At 50.7% G+C, this 15,604-nt stretch overlaps 2 protein-coding genes across 3 annotated transcripts in view; one reads left to right on the top strand and one right to left on the bottom strand.

Annotated features, from left to right (window-relative positions):
- The window catches only part of LOC138224561 (uncharacterized), a 277,799-nt gene that overhangs the window by 129,063 nt on the left and 133,132 nt on the right, over window positions 1-15,604 (bottom strand). The gene's annotated exons all lie outside the window — the stretch shown is intronic.
- Window positions 2,195-15,604, top strand: part of LOC102687933 (glutamate receptor ionotropic, NMDA 2D) — a 33,756-nt gene continuing 20,346 nt past the window's right edge. The window contains exons 1-2 of the mRNA XM_069182771.1: window positions 2,195-2,491; window positions 11,606-12,244. Coding sequence (XP_069038872.1) covers window positions 11,657-12,244 — 588 coding nt within the window. The 5' untranslated portion in view covers window positions 2,195-2,491; window positions 11,606-11,656. The remainder of the gene's footprint in view (window positions 2,492-11,605; window positions 12,245-15,604) is intronic.

The following is a 15,604-nucleotide window of genomic DNA, read 5'->3' on the forward strand; positions in this document are numbered from 1 at the left end:
ACTATACACTGACACACGCTATCATCTACACTAACACACACTATACACCGACACACTATCATCTACACTAACACACACTATACACTGACACACACCATCATCTACACTAACACACACTATACACTGACACACGCTATCATCTACACTAACACACATTATCTACACTGACACACACTATCATCTACACTAACACACACTATACACTGACACACGCTATCATCTACACTAACACACATTATCTACACTGACACACACTATCATCTACACTAACACACACTATACACTGACACACACCATCATCTACACTAACACACACTATACACTGACACACGCTATCATCTACACTAACACACATTATCTACACTGACACACACTATCATCTCCACTAACACACACTATACACTGACACACACTATCATCTACACTAACACACAGATAATCTACGCTGACACACTATCATCTACACTGACACACTATACACTGACACACACTATCATCTACACTAACACACATTATCTACACTGACACACACTATCATCTACACTAACACACACTATCTACACTGACACACACATTATCTACACTAACACACACTATACACTGACACTATCATCTACACTAACACACACTATACACTGACACACACTATCTACACTAACACTCACTGTACACTGACGCACACTATCATCTACACTAACACACATTATCTACACTGACACACACTATCATCTGCACTGATACACTCTATCTAAACTAACACACTACACTGACAAACCAGAACCATCTACACTAACACACACTATCTACACTGACAAACCAGCACCATATACACTAACACACACTATACTAACACACACATCTACACTGACAAACCAGCAACATCTACACTAACACACACCATCTACACTGACAAACCAGCAACATCTACACTAACACACACCATCTACACTGACAAACCAGCAACATCTACACTAACACACACTATACTAACACACACATCTACACTGACAAACCAGCAACATCTACACTAAGACACACATCTACACTGACAGACCAGCACCATCTACACTAACACACACTATCTACACTGACAGACCAGCACCATCTACACTAACACACACTATACTAACACACACATCTACACTGACAGACCAGCACCATCTACACTAAGACACACTATCTACACATTCAGAAATACACACACCAAGCCCCCCATGCGGACAGGTTGCCATGGGGACGAAGCCCTGTGTCAGTCTGACCCCTCACCCCCCTCCCCTCCCTCTTCCCAGTCCAGCGGCACGCAGGCAGAGCAGGAAGAGCAGCCGATACACCGACTGATTGATGGGCTTGGAGAGAGATAATTACAAGTGCTGGAATCAATGAGATTGATAGACACACATTCCAGACAACACACACACACACACCAAAGAGCGCGACACAAAACGCACACCTCGTGAGCAAACACATAGTTTAGAACCAGAAGCCGCTTTCTTTAGAAAGGCTTCAAGGGCATGGGTAGTAGTTTGTTCCACACGCTGGGATGAATTTAACAATGTCTTGAATACTTGAATCAAGTCCCCTCACAGTCTTTTCTGTTCAGGACTTCAGACTAAAGAGACTCCGTTTCTCCAGCCTGTCAGTGTGGGACACTCCCTTCAGACTAAAGAGACTCAGTTCCTCCAGCCTGTTAGTGTGGGACACTCCCTTCAGACTAAAGAGACTCAGTTCCTCCAGCCTGTCAGTATAGTTCACTTCTGTTGCCTTCAGAGTGTATCAGGCTGCTTGACTCTTTACTGATTCCAAAGCAGTAATCTTTTCTTTAATCTGGTGACCAGAATTGTACACAATATGGCAATTCAGGTCTTGTACCGTGTTATACAATTTTACACCACTTGATTCAAATTCTACCTTTTTAACTAGACATCCTAGATACAGTAACTGATTCCCCACACAGAGTAGAAGAGTATATGATGCGTCAACATAAATGCGTTACACACTGGATACAGACACACACACACACACAGACACACTGCACACAGCCTGTTCACACAGCGCGGGTGTAGTAAATATTGATATTGCATCCTGACAGCGGAGAGAGGGCTGGCGCTCTCCGGCGGTTCCGGCTCCGCGCTAGGAAGTTTTTAGCATGCAACATGTGCCGCCGCTGGAGGGGGGGAGGAGAGAGGGAGGGAGGGAGAGAGAGAGGGAAGGGGGGACGAGGAGAGAGAGGAGAGAAAAGAGTGGTTGACGGTTGCTAAGCGACGGGGCGCATATGCTGAATTTTAACAAAAGATCGGGGGAAAGGAGAGAGAGAGAGAGGGAGGGAGAGGAGAGCGGTAGGCAGGTAGAGAGAGAGAGAGAGAGAGGGAAGATCACGAAATTGAAAATATACACAGATCCATGCACAGAGCGAGAGCCCAGGAGCCATGGGGGTGCCCGCCGAGACGCACGCAGGGGTGCTGATGTGATGTGACGGCGGCCCGCACCGACAGTAAGTGCCCCCGGCGCGGGGTCCTGCGCCCCCCGCGGAGACGGGCTTCGGGGGGTGTCGGGGCGCCGCCGCCGCGCGGGGGGTCTGACCCCTCTGTCATTGCCGCGCGCACACACACACACACACCGCGGCGCGAGAGCGGGTGGTCACCGCAGAAAAACGAAGGTCGTGTCCGGGCAGGCGGACAGGCGGACAGGCTGGCCTCCGCCAGTCCCGGCACAGGCGTGCAGACCGCTGGCGGGGGGTGTCTGTGTGTGTTGTGTGTGTTGTGTTGTGTTGTGTCGGGGGCGGGGGGTATTTCAAATGTCCAATTTCCGTGCGACCGTCCATCGATCCGACTGCGCGCCCGCCGGCTGCACGGCCGCGTCTGAGCCCTGGAGCTCTGGGGGAGACCGTGCTGAGGAGGAGGAGGAGGATGGTGGAGGTGCTGATTGATGACTTTGCGTGCACGTGGCGGCTGTGCGGACCAGACCAGACCAGTCGGCGAAATGGGCACCGGCCCCGGCTCGTGGGGGCCGGGCCGAGCCGAGCCGAGCCGCTCTCTCCTTTAATCAAAGGGCTCGAGGCTCAGGTGATTAATTCCGCGTTTGGGAGGCTCTGCGCCTCTCACTGTTAATCAATGCCAATAATTAATTAATCAGCCAGGAGCTCGCGGCGCCGGCCCCGCCCCCCCGTCTCTCCTGGGGCCGGGAGAAAGGGAGAGCGAAACATGTTTACTCAAACCCGGGACCGAGGCTCCGTCGGGAACGGGCTGCGACAAGCGCCTGCGGGAGAGATCAGGACCGCAGGAATTCCCGACCGCCGCTGTGAGCTCGAACCGGCACCTAACTACAGAGCCACCGGCAGTCCTTGTTTTAGAAGGAAGGGCTCAGGCATTTCACCAAATGTCTAACAGCTGAAATCAAGCGCCTGTTGCAGTATTTAAATCTCACCCTATTACTATAATTACAACCGCTGTTATCACTGTATACTCTCACTGCCGGTGTGACTACTGCTGTGATCACTGTATACTCTCACTACCAGTGTGACTACTGCTGTGATCACTGTATACTCTCACTGCTAGTGAGACTACTGCTGTGATCACTGTATACTCTCACTACTAGTGAGACTACTGCTGTGATCACTGTATACTCTCACTACTAGTGAGACTACTGCTGTGATCACTGTATACTCTCACTACTAGTGTGACTACTGCTGTGATCACTGTATACTCTCACTACTAGTGTGACTACTGCTGTGATCACTGTATACTCTCACTGCTAGTGTGACTACTGCTGTGATCACTGTATACTCTCACTGCTGGTGTTACTACTGCTGTGATCACTGTATACTCTCACTGCTGGTGTGACTACTGCTGTGATCACTGTATACTCTCACTACTAGTGTGACTACTGCTGTGATCACTGTATACTCTCACTGCTAGTGTGACTACTGCTGTGATCACTGTATACTCTCACTGCTGGTGTTACTACTGCTGTGATCACTGTATACTCTCACTGCTGGTGTGACTACTGCTGTGATCACTGTATACTCTCACTACTAGTGAGACTACTGCTGTGATCACTGTATACTCTCACTGCTGGTGTGACTACTACTGTGATCACTGTATACTCTCACTGCTGGTGTGACTACTGCTGTGATCACTGTATACTCTCACTGCTAGTGTGACTACTGCTGTGATCACTGTATACTCTCACTGCTGGTGTTACTACTGCTGTGATCACTGTATACTCTCACTGCTGGTGTGACTACTGCTGTGATCACTGTATACTCTCACTACTAGTGAGACTACTGCTGTGATCACTGTATACTCTCACTGCTAGTGTGACTACTGCTGTGATCACTGTATACTCTCACTGCTAGTGAGACTACTGCTGTGATCACTGTATACTCTCACTGCTAGTGTGACTACTGCTGTGATCACTGTATACTCTCACTGCTAGTGTGACTACTGCTGTGATCACTGTATACTCTCACTGCTGGTGTGACTACTGTGTGATCACAGTATACTCTCACTGCTGGTGTTACTACTGCTGTGATCACTATACTCTCACTGCTAGTGTGACTACTGCTGTGATCACTGTATACTCTCACTGCTGGTGTGACTACTGTGTGATCACAGTATACTCTCACTGCTGGTGTTACTACTGCTGTGATCACTGTATACTCTCACTGCTAGTGTGACTACTGCTGTGATCACTGTATACTCTCACTGCTAGTGTTACTACTGCTGTGATCACTGTATACTCTCACTGCTAGTGTGACTACTGCTGTGATCACTGTATACTCTCACTGCTAGTGTTACTACTGCTGTGATAACAGTATACTCTCACTGCTGGTGTGACTACTGCTGTGATCACTGTATACTCTCACTGCTGGTGTTACTACTGCTGTGATCACTGTATACTCTCACTGCTGGTGTTACTACTGCTGTGATCACTGTATACTCTCACTGCTGGTGTTACTACTGCTGTGATCACTGTATACTCTCACTGCTAGTGTGACTACTGCTGTGATCACTGTATACTCTCACTACTAGTGTGACTACTGCTGTGATCACTGTATACTCTCACTGCTGGTGTGACTACTGCTGTTATCACTGTATATTCTCACTGCTAGTGTGACTACTGCTGTGATCACTGTATACTCTCACTACTAGTGTGACTACTGCTGTGATCACTGTATACTCTCACTGCTGGTGTGACTACTGTGTGATAACAGTATACTCTCACTGCTGGTGTTACTACTGCTGTGATCACTGTATACTCTCACTACTAGTGTGACTACTGCTGTGATCACTGTATACTCTCACTGCTAGTGTGACTACTGTGTGATCACTATATACTCTCACTGCTAGTGTGACTACTGTGTGATCACTGTATACTCTCACTGCTAGTGTTAGTACTGCTGTGATCACTGTATACAATTTCAATTCAGTTCAATTCAAGGTGTTTTATTAGCATGACCGATGGTTACAATCAGTGTTGCCAAAGCAAATGAAAGTAATGATATTTACATTAAACAAAACAAAAAATAGAAGTAAAATAAAATCTACAGACATATTACAGACATTTACAACAAAGACATATTATAAAATATTGACATATACTGTAGGCGGCTGGAGCATTATTGGGAGACAGACTCATTGTTCCTCAGACTGGGACAGGAGATCACATACTGGGCTGCCAGTTCAACTGAGTTCCCTCCTCCCTCTCCCAGTAGGATTGGGACCCGTTGTGATTCTGGCAGGTGTGGGAACTCCGGGATTAGATTTCTGAATTTCGGGAAGAATGTTTCTCTAATCCCAGAGTATCTGTCACAGTGCAGTAGGAAGTGCACCTCTGTCTCTATTTCTCCCCGCTGGCAGTGGGAGCACAGCCTGTCCTCTCTGGGCAGCCAGGTCTGCCTGTGTCGCCCAGTTTCTATGGCCAGGCTGTGGTCACTGAGCCTGTAATTCGTCAGGGTCTGTTTCTGTTTGTTATTTTTTATTTTGGTCAAATATTCAGCTAGTGTGTATTGTCTGTTTAAGGTTCTGTAGCATTCCAGTTTATGTTGTGTTTGTGTGTGTGTGTCCCAGTGTGTGAGATATTGCTGTTTGATCTGTGCTGTGATGTGGTTGAGTCTGGGTTGTGGTGCTCTAGCAGTGCTGTCCTGAGGCTGGTTAGTGTCGGTGTGGCTCAGGTCGGTGAGCCTCAGGACCAGCTGGCTCAGGGGGCTCTGTTTTGGGCCCAGCTCTTGACTCAGCAGGGCTTTGTGGTGGTAGGAATTTTGGTCGCTGTTTTTTAGGTGTAGCCAATACTTTAATACTCTTTTCTGTATGTTTATCAATAGTGGGTACTGGCCTAATTCGGCCCTGCACCCGTTGTTAGGAGTTTTTCTCTGCACACGGAGGATGTTTCTACAGATCTCCATGTGCAGAGTTTCTGTGTGGTAGCGTTTCTGTAGGGTATACTCTCACTGCTAGTGTTAGTACTGCTGTGATCACTGTATACTCGCATGCCTATTTTTACTACTGCTGTGATCACTGTATACTCTCACTGCTAGTGTGACTACTGCTGTGATCACTGTATACTCTCACTACTAGTGTGACTACTGCTGTGATCACTGTATACTCTCACTACTTGTGTGACTACTGCTGTGATCACTGTATACTCTCACTGCTAGTGTGACTACCACTGTGATCACTGTGTACTCTCACTACTAGTGTGACTACTGCTGTGATCACTGTATACTCTCACTGCTACTGTTACTACTGTGTGATCACTGTATACTCTCACTGCTAGTGTGACTACTGCTGTGATCACTGTATACTCTCACTACTAGTGTGACTACTGCTGTGATCACTGTATACTCTCACTACTAGTGAGACTACTGCTGTGATCACTGTATACTCTCACTGCTAGTGTGACTACTGCTGTGATCACTGTATACTCTCACTGCTAGTGAGACTACTGCTGTGATCACTGTATACTCTCACTGCTAGTGTGACTACTGCTGTGATCACTGTATACTCTCACTGCTAGTGTGACTACTGCTGTGATCACTGTATACTCTCACTGCTGGTGTGACTACTGTGTGATCACAGTATACTCTCACTGCTGGTGTTACTACTGCTGTGATCACTATACTCTCACTGCTGGTGTGACTACTGCTGTGATCACTGTATACTCTCACTGCTAGTGTGACTACTGCTGCGATCACTGTATACTCTCACTGCTGGTGTGACTACTGCTGTGATCACTGTATACTCTCACTGCTAGTGAGACTACTGCTGCGATCACTGTATACTCTCACTACTTGTGTGACTACTGCTCTGATCACTGTATAGTCTTCACTGGTGTGTTTACCTGTGCTATGACCGCAGTACAGTACCCAATTCCCTTGTGGCGCTGTCCTGCGGAGGACTCGCTCTGCTGCGCCACTAGGCGGCAGTGTGTATCAGGGAGGGTAACCTCACGCCTTCACTGCTGCAGGTCGTCGCCCGCTGTGCTCGGACCTGCGTTTCGCTGCTGGAGATGAGGCGCCTGAGCTGCATTCTCTCTCCGTCTCTGTAAAAGCTCCGTGTGACGCTGAAATGAGCCGGGTTTTGATCTGTTTTTCCTGTTGGAAGTCAGTTTGACCGAACCGGCTCACGTGTTGTAAGATGTTTTTTACGATTTTAAGACGCGTTGACCGGAAGCGCTCGGACTCATGTGACCCAGAATCCGTAGTCAGTCCGATGCCCCAGCGGGCAGAGAAACGGCTGTACGAAAGCCGACAAACTTCAAAGCAACATTCGTCGGCACTTGGTCGGAGGGACTCGCTGTTGGTCCCGCAGTGAGATTCAGCTGAGACCTCGATTGCAGTGAAACCTCCCATCCCACTTTTACTGCGCTGTGCTTTGACTTCACCACGATCTCTCTGGGCTTTACTGTGCTGTCCTGTGACTTTAGCACAGTCTCTGTGCACTTTACTGCGCTTTCCTGTGACTTTACCACAATCTCTCTGGGCTTTACTGTGCTGTACTGTGACTTTACCACGATCTCTCTGGACTTAACTGCGCTGTACTGTGACTTTACCACGATCTCTCTGGACTTAACTGCGCTGTACTGTGACTTTACCATGATCTCTCTGGACTTAACTGCGCTGTACTGTGACTTTACCATGATCTCTCTGGACTTAACTGCGCTGTACTGTGACTTTACCATGATCTCTCTGGGTTTTACTGTACTGTACTGTGACTTTACCATGGTTGACTCCTCTCATGCCCCCCTCAGTAAAGTTTGTGGGAGACATCCCCTCAAGGCCCGGTACTGGGCTGGACTGTGATCTGACTTGACCATGAGCTCTCAGTACAGCGCAGTTAAGCCCAGAGAGATTGTGGACAAGTCACAGCACGTTGAAGAAATGGCCAGAGAAACGGTAGTAAAATCAGAGTACAGTGCAGTAAAGCCCGGAGAGATCATGGTAAAGTCACAGCACACTAGGCAAAGCCCAGAAAGATTGTGGTAAACACACAGGACTGAGCAGTAAAGCTCAGTGACTTCACCAGTCTCTCTGGGCTGGACTGCGCTATGCTGTGACTTTACTATAGTTTAACCCTCTCCGGCTCCCCTTAGCGCAGTTTGTATGGGACATACCCTCAAGGCCCAGAACCTTCTCTGACTAATTACATCCGCAGTAATTCTCCCCAGCGGTTCAGCTTATCGTAATGGGCAGATTCAATTTGCTGTAGCTTAAGCTGAATTACCTTTATATACTGTCTGGATTTGCAAAGCAATTTCTCTTTTGTTGAAATAAATGAGTCTGCCGCCGTGACCCAGGCTTCTGCGGGGCGCACAGTGCGAGCTGAGGGTCTCCGTGCCCGCTGGGCTGGAGCTGTGGCACATCGGTGCCCCCGTGTGGCGGGTTGGGGTGTTGGGGGTGCAGCGTGCTCGCGATGTGTCCCCAGCGGATCAGCGGCTGTGTCAAACATGTCCGACACAGAATTGTGCGTGATGGAAAATTCAGCCTGAGATTCCCTCTCTCTCCCCCCTCTCTGCTCTCTCTCTCCTCTCTCCTCTCTCTCTCCCCTCTAATTCTCCTCTCCCCCCTCTCTCTCTCCTCTCTCCCCCTCTCTCTCTCCTCTCTCTCCTCTCTCCCCTCTCTCCCCCCTCTCTCTCTCCTCTCTCCCCTCTAATTCTCCTCTCCTCCCTCTCTCTCCTCTCTCTCCCCCCTCTCTCTCCTCTCTCTCCCCCCCCTCTCTTCTCTCTCCCCCCCCTCTCTTCTCTCTCCCCCCTCTCTCTCCCCCCCTCTCTCCTCTCTCTCCCCCCTCTCTCTCCCCCCTCTCTCTCCTCTCTCCCCCTCTCTCTCTCCTCTCTCTCCTCTCTCCCCTCTCTCCCCCCTCTCTCTCTCCTCTCTCCCCTCTAATTCTCCTCTCCTCCCTCTCTCTCCTCTCTCTCCCCCCTCTCTCTCCTCTCTCTCCCCCCCCTCTCTTCTCTCTCCCCCCTCTCTCTTGTCTCTCTCTCCTCTCTCACTTTTCGCTGTCACAGCTGGTCTGTTTCCTTAATTAAGTGAAAAAAGTTCCACTTCTGTACAGCCCTGAAGAAAACAGTGTCTTTTAAAGGCCTTGAAAGAAATTGTGGCCCGATGGGTTGAGCCAATAAGAAGCTCCCCAGAGGTAATTGAGAAACGCTCAGTCAGGGGGGTGATAGTACAGGCCCTGTCTCACCTGTGATGGGTTCAGTGTGTGTTCCGTTTGCTGCTCCAGTATTCACAGTGTGTACAGACGCAGCCCGTTAATCGTCTCTAATTAAGGTACAGGAATCTTGCAAGTGCAGAACAAGAATTACTCTTAACGAGATCAGACACATGCATTTTGAAGGGATTACTGTGCGTTCCCTGAAGACGCAGTCTAGACGGTTTCATAGGATTCCATTTATAGAAAATTATATTTTTGCACGTTGCAATGCGATGTTGTACAGTAAAGTACAATACAGTGTAGATCAGGCTCTGTAGATACAGTACAGTGTGGACCTGCTCTGTAGATACAGTACAGTGTAGTCCTGCTCTGTTGATACAGTACAGTGTGGACCTGCTCTGCAGATACACTACAGTGTGGATCAGGCTCTGTAGATACAGTACAGTGTAGATCAGACTCTGTAGATACAGTACAGTGTGGATCAGACTCTGTAGATACAGTACAGTGTGGACCTGCTCTGTAGATACAGTACAGTGTAGATCAGGCTCTGTAGATACAGTACAGTGTGGATCTGCTCTGTAGATACTGTACAGTGTGGACCTGCTCTGTAGACCCAGTCAGGGTGTTAACCAGTCGGGAGTGTATTGTCGCAGTCTGCTGTAATAACCCCTTTTCCAGGGTGTGACAGGACACAGTATTGATCTCTCGCTGTGCTGATGCTGCAATCACTTCTGGCAGTGATTTACACAGGCAGGACCCCATGGTGTCCTGTAGAGCCTGTTCTGAGTGTGACTGGGCTGTGTCAGTGTGTCCACAGGGACTAGAAGAGTCTAGAGCCCTGTGACTGGGCTGTGTCAGTGTGTCCACAGTGACTAGAAGAGTCTAGAGCCCTGTGACTGGGCTGTGTCAGTGTCCACAGGGACTAGAAGAGTCTAGAGCCCTGTGACTGGGCTGTGTCAGTGTGTCCACAGGGACTAGAAGAGTCTAGAGCCCTGTGACTGGGCTGTGTCAGTGTCCACAGGGACTAGAAGAGTCTAGAGCCCTGTGACTGGGCTGTGTCAGTGTGTCCACAGGGACTAGAAGAGTCTAGAGCCCTGTGACTGGGCTGTGTCAGTGTGTCCACAGTGACTAGAAGAGTCTAGAGCCCTGGGACTGGGCTGTGTCAGTGTCCACAGGGACTAGAAGAGTCTAGAGCCCTGGGACTGGGCTGTGTCAGTGTGTCCACAGGGACTAGAAGAGTCTAGAGCCCTGGGACTGGGCTGTGTCAGTGTCCACAGGGACTAGAAGAGTCTAGAGCCCTGTGACTGGGCTGTGTCAGTGTGTCCACAGGGACTAGAAGAGTCTAGAGCCCTGTGACTGGGCTGTGTCAGTGTGTCCACAGTGACTAGAAGAGTCTAGAGCCCTGGGACTGGGCTGTGTCAGTGTCCACAGGGACTAGAAGAGTCTAGAGCCCTGTAACTGGGCTGTGTCAGCGTGTCCACAGGGACTAGAAGAGTCCAGAGCCCTGTGACTGGGCTGTGTCAGTGTCCACAGTGACTAGAAGAGTCTAGAGCCCTGTGACTGGGCTGTGTCAGTGTGTCCACAGGGACTAGAAGAGTCCAGAGCCCTGTGACTGGGCTGTGTCAGTGTGTCAGCTCACACCATGTGGACTATCACCATCTGTGCCTATCTGCTCCACATCTCTCCCCCACAGAGCCCCCCCCTCCTCTCTGTGTTTGCAGTCGTTGTCAATAAGGACTCCTGGGGGTTTAAGCTGGCTGAGTTTGCGAGCCGAGGGAGCAGGAGAGAGTCTGTCAGCAGGGGCCTCTGATTCAGAGCAATCGCGTTAACTCCTGGGGTCAGGAGTGCGGGAGGAGGGGCGCCGCGCTGCCAGCAGCTCGCCGAGCGTCTCCCCCAGCGTCCTGTTCCTGTCCGGCTGTGGTCAGTCAGTGCCTGTCCTTCTCCCTCTCTTCCAGATTCCCCAGCTGTGTGACACTCCCCAGCCCCGCCCACCTCCCCCCGTCGCCATGCCCGCGCCCTGGCCCCGCCCCCGGCCCCTCCCCCTGGCCCTCCCCCTCCTCCTGCTGTGGTGGGTGGCGGTGTGGGTGGGGCCCGCCAGCCCCTCCCCCGCCCTGCTGGGCCGCCCCCGCGACCGGGACCGCGACCGGGACCGCGACCGCGACCGCGAGAGAGACGCCGCGGGCAACGGCTTCAACATCGCCGTCATCTACTCCGGCTCGTCCCTGCACCCCGAGACGGGGATGTCGGGGTCGGGGGCGGGGGCGGCGGGGCTGGGCGGCCGGGTGCTGTACCCCGGGGGCGGCTCGCCGGCGGGCTCCGCGCCCAGCGGGGTGGGGGGCAGCGTGGTGACCCCCTGGGGCTCGGTGAACGTGCTGTGGGTGCCGGTGAACGAGAGCAGCCCCACCTCCCTGCTGCTGCAGCTGTGCGGCCTGCTGGCCTCGCGCCCCCTGCACGGCCTGGTGTACGAGGAGGAGCGCCCCCCGCCGCCCCCGCTGCGCGGACCCCTCGCCCCGCTGCTGGAGTTCGTCTCCGCCCAGACCGGCCTGCCCATCGCCGCCGTGGGCGGTGGCGCTGCGCTGGGGAGGGCGCCGCAGGTGAGGGGGCAGGGGGGGCTCTGTGTGTGTGAGACTACTGTGTGCCTGTGACTTTACTGCACAGTGAGTCTGGGACAGTGCTGTAGTTTGTGTGACTTTACTGCACAGTGAGTCTGGGACAGTGCTGTACTGTGTGTGACTTTACTGCACAGTGAGTCTGGGACAGTGCTGTAGTTTGTGTGACTTTACTGCACAGTGAGTCTGGGACAGTGCTGTACTGTGTGTGACTTTACTGCACAGTGAGTCTGGGACAGTGCTGTACTGTGTGTGACTTTACTGCACAGTGAGTCTGGGACAGTGCTGTAGTTTGTGTGACTTTACTGCACAGTGAGTCTGGGACAGCGCTGTAGTTTGTGTGACTTTACTGCACAGTGAGTCTGGGACAGCGCTGTAGTTTGTGTGACTTTACTGCACAGTGAGTCTGGGACAGCGCTGTAGTTTGTGTGACTTTACTGCACAGTGAGTCTGGGACAGCGCTGTAGTTTGTGTGACTTTACTGCACAGTGAGTCTGGGACAGCGCTGTAGTTTGTGTGACTTTACTGCACAGTGAGTCTGGGACAGCGCTGTAGTTTGTGTGACTTTACTGCACAGTGAGTCTGGGACAGCGCTGTAGTTTGTGTGACTTTACTGCACAGTGAGTCTGGGACAGCGCTGTAGTTTGTGTGACTTTACTGCACAGTGAGTCTGGGACAGCGCTGTACTGTGTGTGACTTTACTGCACAGTGAGTCTGGGACAGCGCTGTACTGTGTGTGACTTTACTGCACAGTGAGTCTGGGACAGCGCTGTAGTTTGTGTGACTTTACTGCACAGTGAGTCTGGGACAGCGCTGTAGTTTGTGTGACTTTACTGCACAGTGAGTCTGGGACAGCGCTGTAGTTTGTGTGACTTTACTGCACAGTGAGTCTGGGACAGTACTGTACTGTGTGTGACTTTACTGCACAGTGAGTCTGGGACAGTACTGTACTGTGTGTGACTTTACTGCACAGTGAGTCTGGGACAGTACTGTACTGTGTGTGACTTTACTGCACAGTGAGTCTGGGACAGTACTGTACTGTGTGTGACTTTACTGCACAGTGAGTCTGGGACAGTACTGTACTGTGTGTGACTTTACTGCACAGTGAGTCTGGGACAGTGCTGTACTGTGTGTGACTTTACTGCACAGTGAGTCTGGGACAGTGCTGTACTGTGTGTGACTTTACTGCACAGTGAGTCTGGGACAGCGCTGTATGGTGTGTGACTTTACTGCACAGTGAGTCTGGGACAGCGCTGTATGGTGTGTGACTTTACTGCACAGTGAGTCTGGGACAGCGCTGTAGTTTGTGTGACTTTACTGCACAGTGAGCCTGGGACAGTGCTGTAGTTTGTGTGACTTTACTGCACAGTGAGTCTGGGACAGTACTGTACTGTGTGTGACTTTACTGCACAGTGAGTCTGGGACAGCGCTGTAGTTTGTGTGACTTTACTGCACAGTGAGTCTGGGACAGTGCTGTAGTTTGTGTGACTTTACTGCACAGTGAGTCTGGGACAGTGCTGTAGTTTGTGTGACTTTCCTGCACAGTGAGTCTGGGACAGTGCTGTAGTTTGTGTGACTTTACTGCACAGTGAGTCTGGGACAGTACTGTACTGTGTGTGACTTTACTGCACAGTGAGTCTGGGACAGTGCTGTACTGTGTGTGACTTTACTGCACAGTGAGTCTGGGACAGTGCTGTACTGTGTGTGACTTTACTGCACAGTGAGTCTGGGACAGTGCTGTAGTTTGTGTGACTTTACTGCACAGTGAGTCTGGGACAGTGCTGTAGTTTGTGTGACTTTACTGCACAGTGAGTCTGGGACAGTGCTGTACGGTGTGTGACTTTACTGCACAGTGAGTCTGGGACAGTACTGTACTGTGTGTGACTTTACTGCACAGTGAGTCTGGGACAGTGCTGTAGTTTGTGTGACTTTACTGCACAGTGAGTCTGGGACAGTGCTGTAGTTTGTGTGACTTTACTGTACAGTGAGTCTGGGACAGTGCTGTACTGTGTGTGACTTTACTGCACAGTGAGTCTGGGACAGTACTGTACTGTGTGTGACTTTACTGCACAGTGAGTCTGGGACAGTGCTGTAGTTTGTGTGACTTTACTGCACAGTGAGTCTGGGACAGTGCTGTAGTTTGTGTGACTTTACTGCACAGTGAGTCTGGGACAGTGCTGTAGTTTGTGTGACTTTACTGCACAGTGAGTCTGGGACAGCGCTGTACTGTGTGTGACCTTACTCCACAGTGAGTCTGGGACAGTGCTGTACTGTGTGTGACTTTACTGCACAGTGAGTCTGGGACAGTGCTGTAGTTTGTGTGACTTTACTGCACAGTGAGTCTGGGACAGTGCTGTAGTTTGTGTGACTTTACTGCACAGTGAGTCTGGGACAGTGTTGTAGTTTGTGTGACTTTACTGCACAGTGAGTCTGGGACAGTGCTGTACTGTGTGTGACTTTACTGCACAGTGAGTCTGGGACAGTGCTGTACTGTGTGTGACTTTACTGCACAGTGAGTCTGGGACAGTGCTGTACGGTGTGTGACTTTACTGCACAGTGAGTCTGGGACAGTGCTGTAGTTTGTGTGACTTTACTGCACAGTGAGTCTGGGACAGTGCTGTACTGTGTGTGACTTTACTGCACAGTGAGTCTGGGACAGTGCTGTAGTTTGTGTGACTTTACTGCACAGTGAGTCTGGGACAGTGCTGTACTGTGTGTGACTTTACTGCACAGTGAGTCTGGGACAGTGCTGTAGTTTGTGTGACTTTACTGCACAGTGAGTCTGGGACAGTGCTGTACTGTGTGTGACTTTACTGCACAGTGAGTCTGGGACAGTGCTGTACTGTGTGTGACTTTACTGCACAGTGAGTCTGGGACAGTGCTGTAGTTTGTGTGACTTTACTGCACAGTGAGTCTGGGACAGTGCTGTACTGTGTGTGACTTTACTGCACAGTGAGTCTGGGACAGTGCTGTAGTTTGTGTGACTTTACTGCACAGTGAGTCTGGGACAGTGCTGTACTGTGTGTGACTTTACTGCACAGTGAGTCTGGGACAGTGCTGTAGTTTGTGTGACTTTACTGCACAGTGAGTCTGGGACAGTGCTGTACTGTGTGTGACTTTACTGCACAGTGAGTCTGGGACAGTGCTGTACTGTGTGTGACTTTACTGCACAGTGAGTCTGGGACAGTGCTGTACTGTGTGTGACTTTACTGCACAGTGAGTCTGGGACAGTGCTGTAGTTTGTGTGACTTTACTGCACAGTGAGTCTGGGACAGTGCTGTAGTTTGTGTGACTTTACTGCACAGTGAGTCTGGGACAGTGCTGTAGTTTGTGTGACTTTACTGC

The sequence above is a fragment of the Lepisosteus oculatus genome, chromosome 23 (genome assembly GCF_040954835.1).
Source record: "Lepisosteus oculatus isolate fLepOcu1 chromosome 23, fLepOcu1.hap2, whole genome shotgun sequence".
In the NCBI taxonomy this organism is placed as follows: domain Eukaryota; kingdom Metazoa; phylum Chordata; class Actinopteri; order Semionotiformes; family Lepisosteidae; genus Lepisosteus; species Lepisosteus oculatus.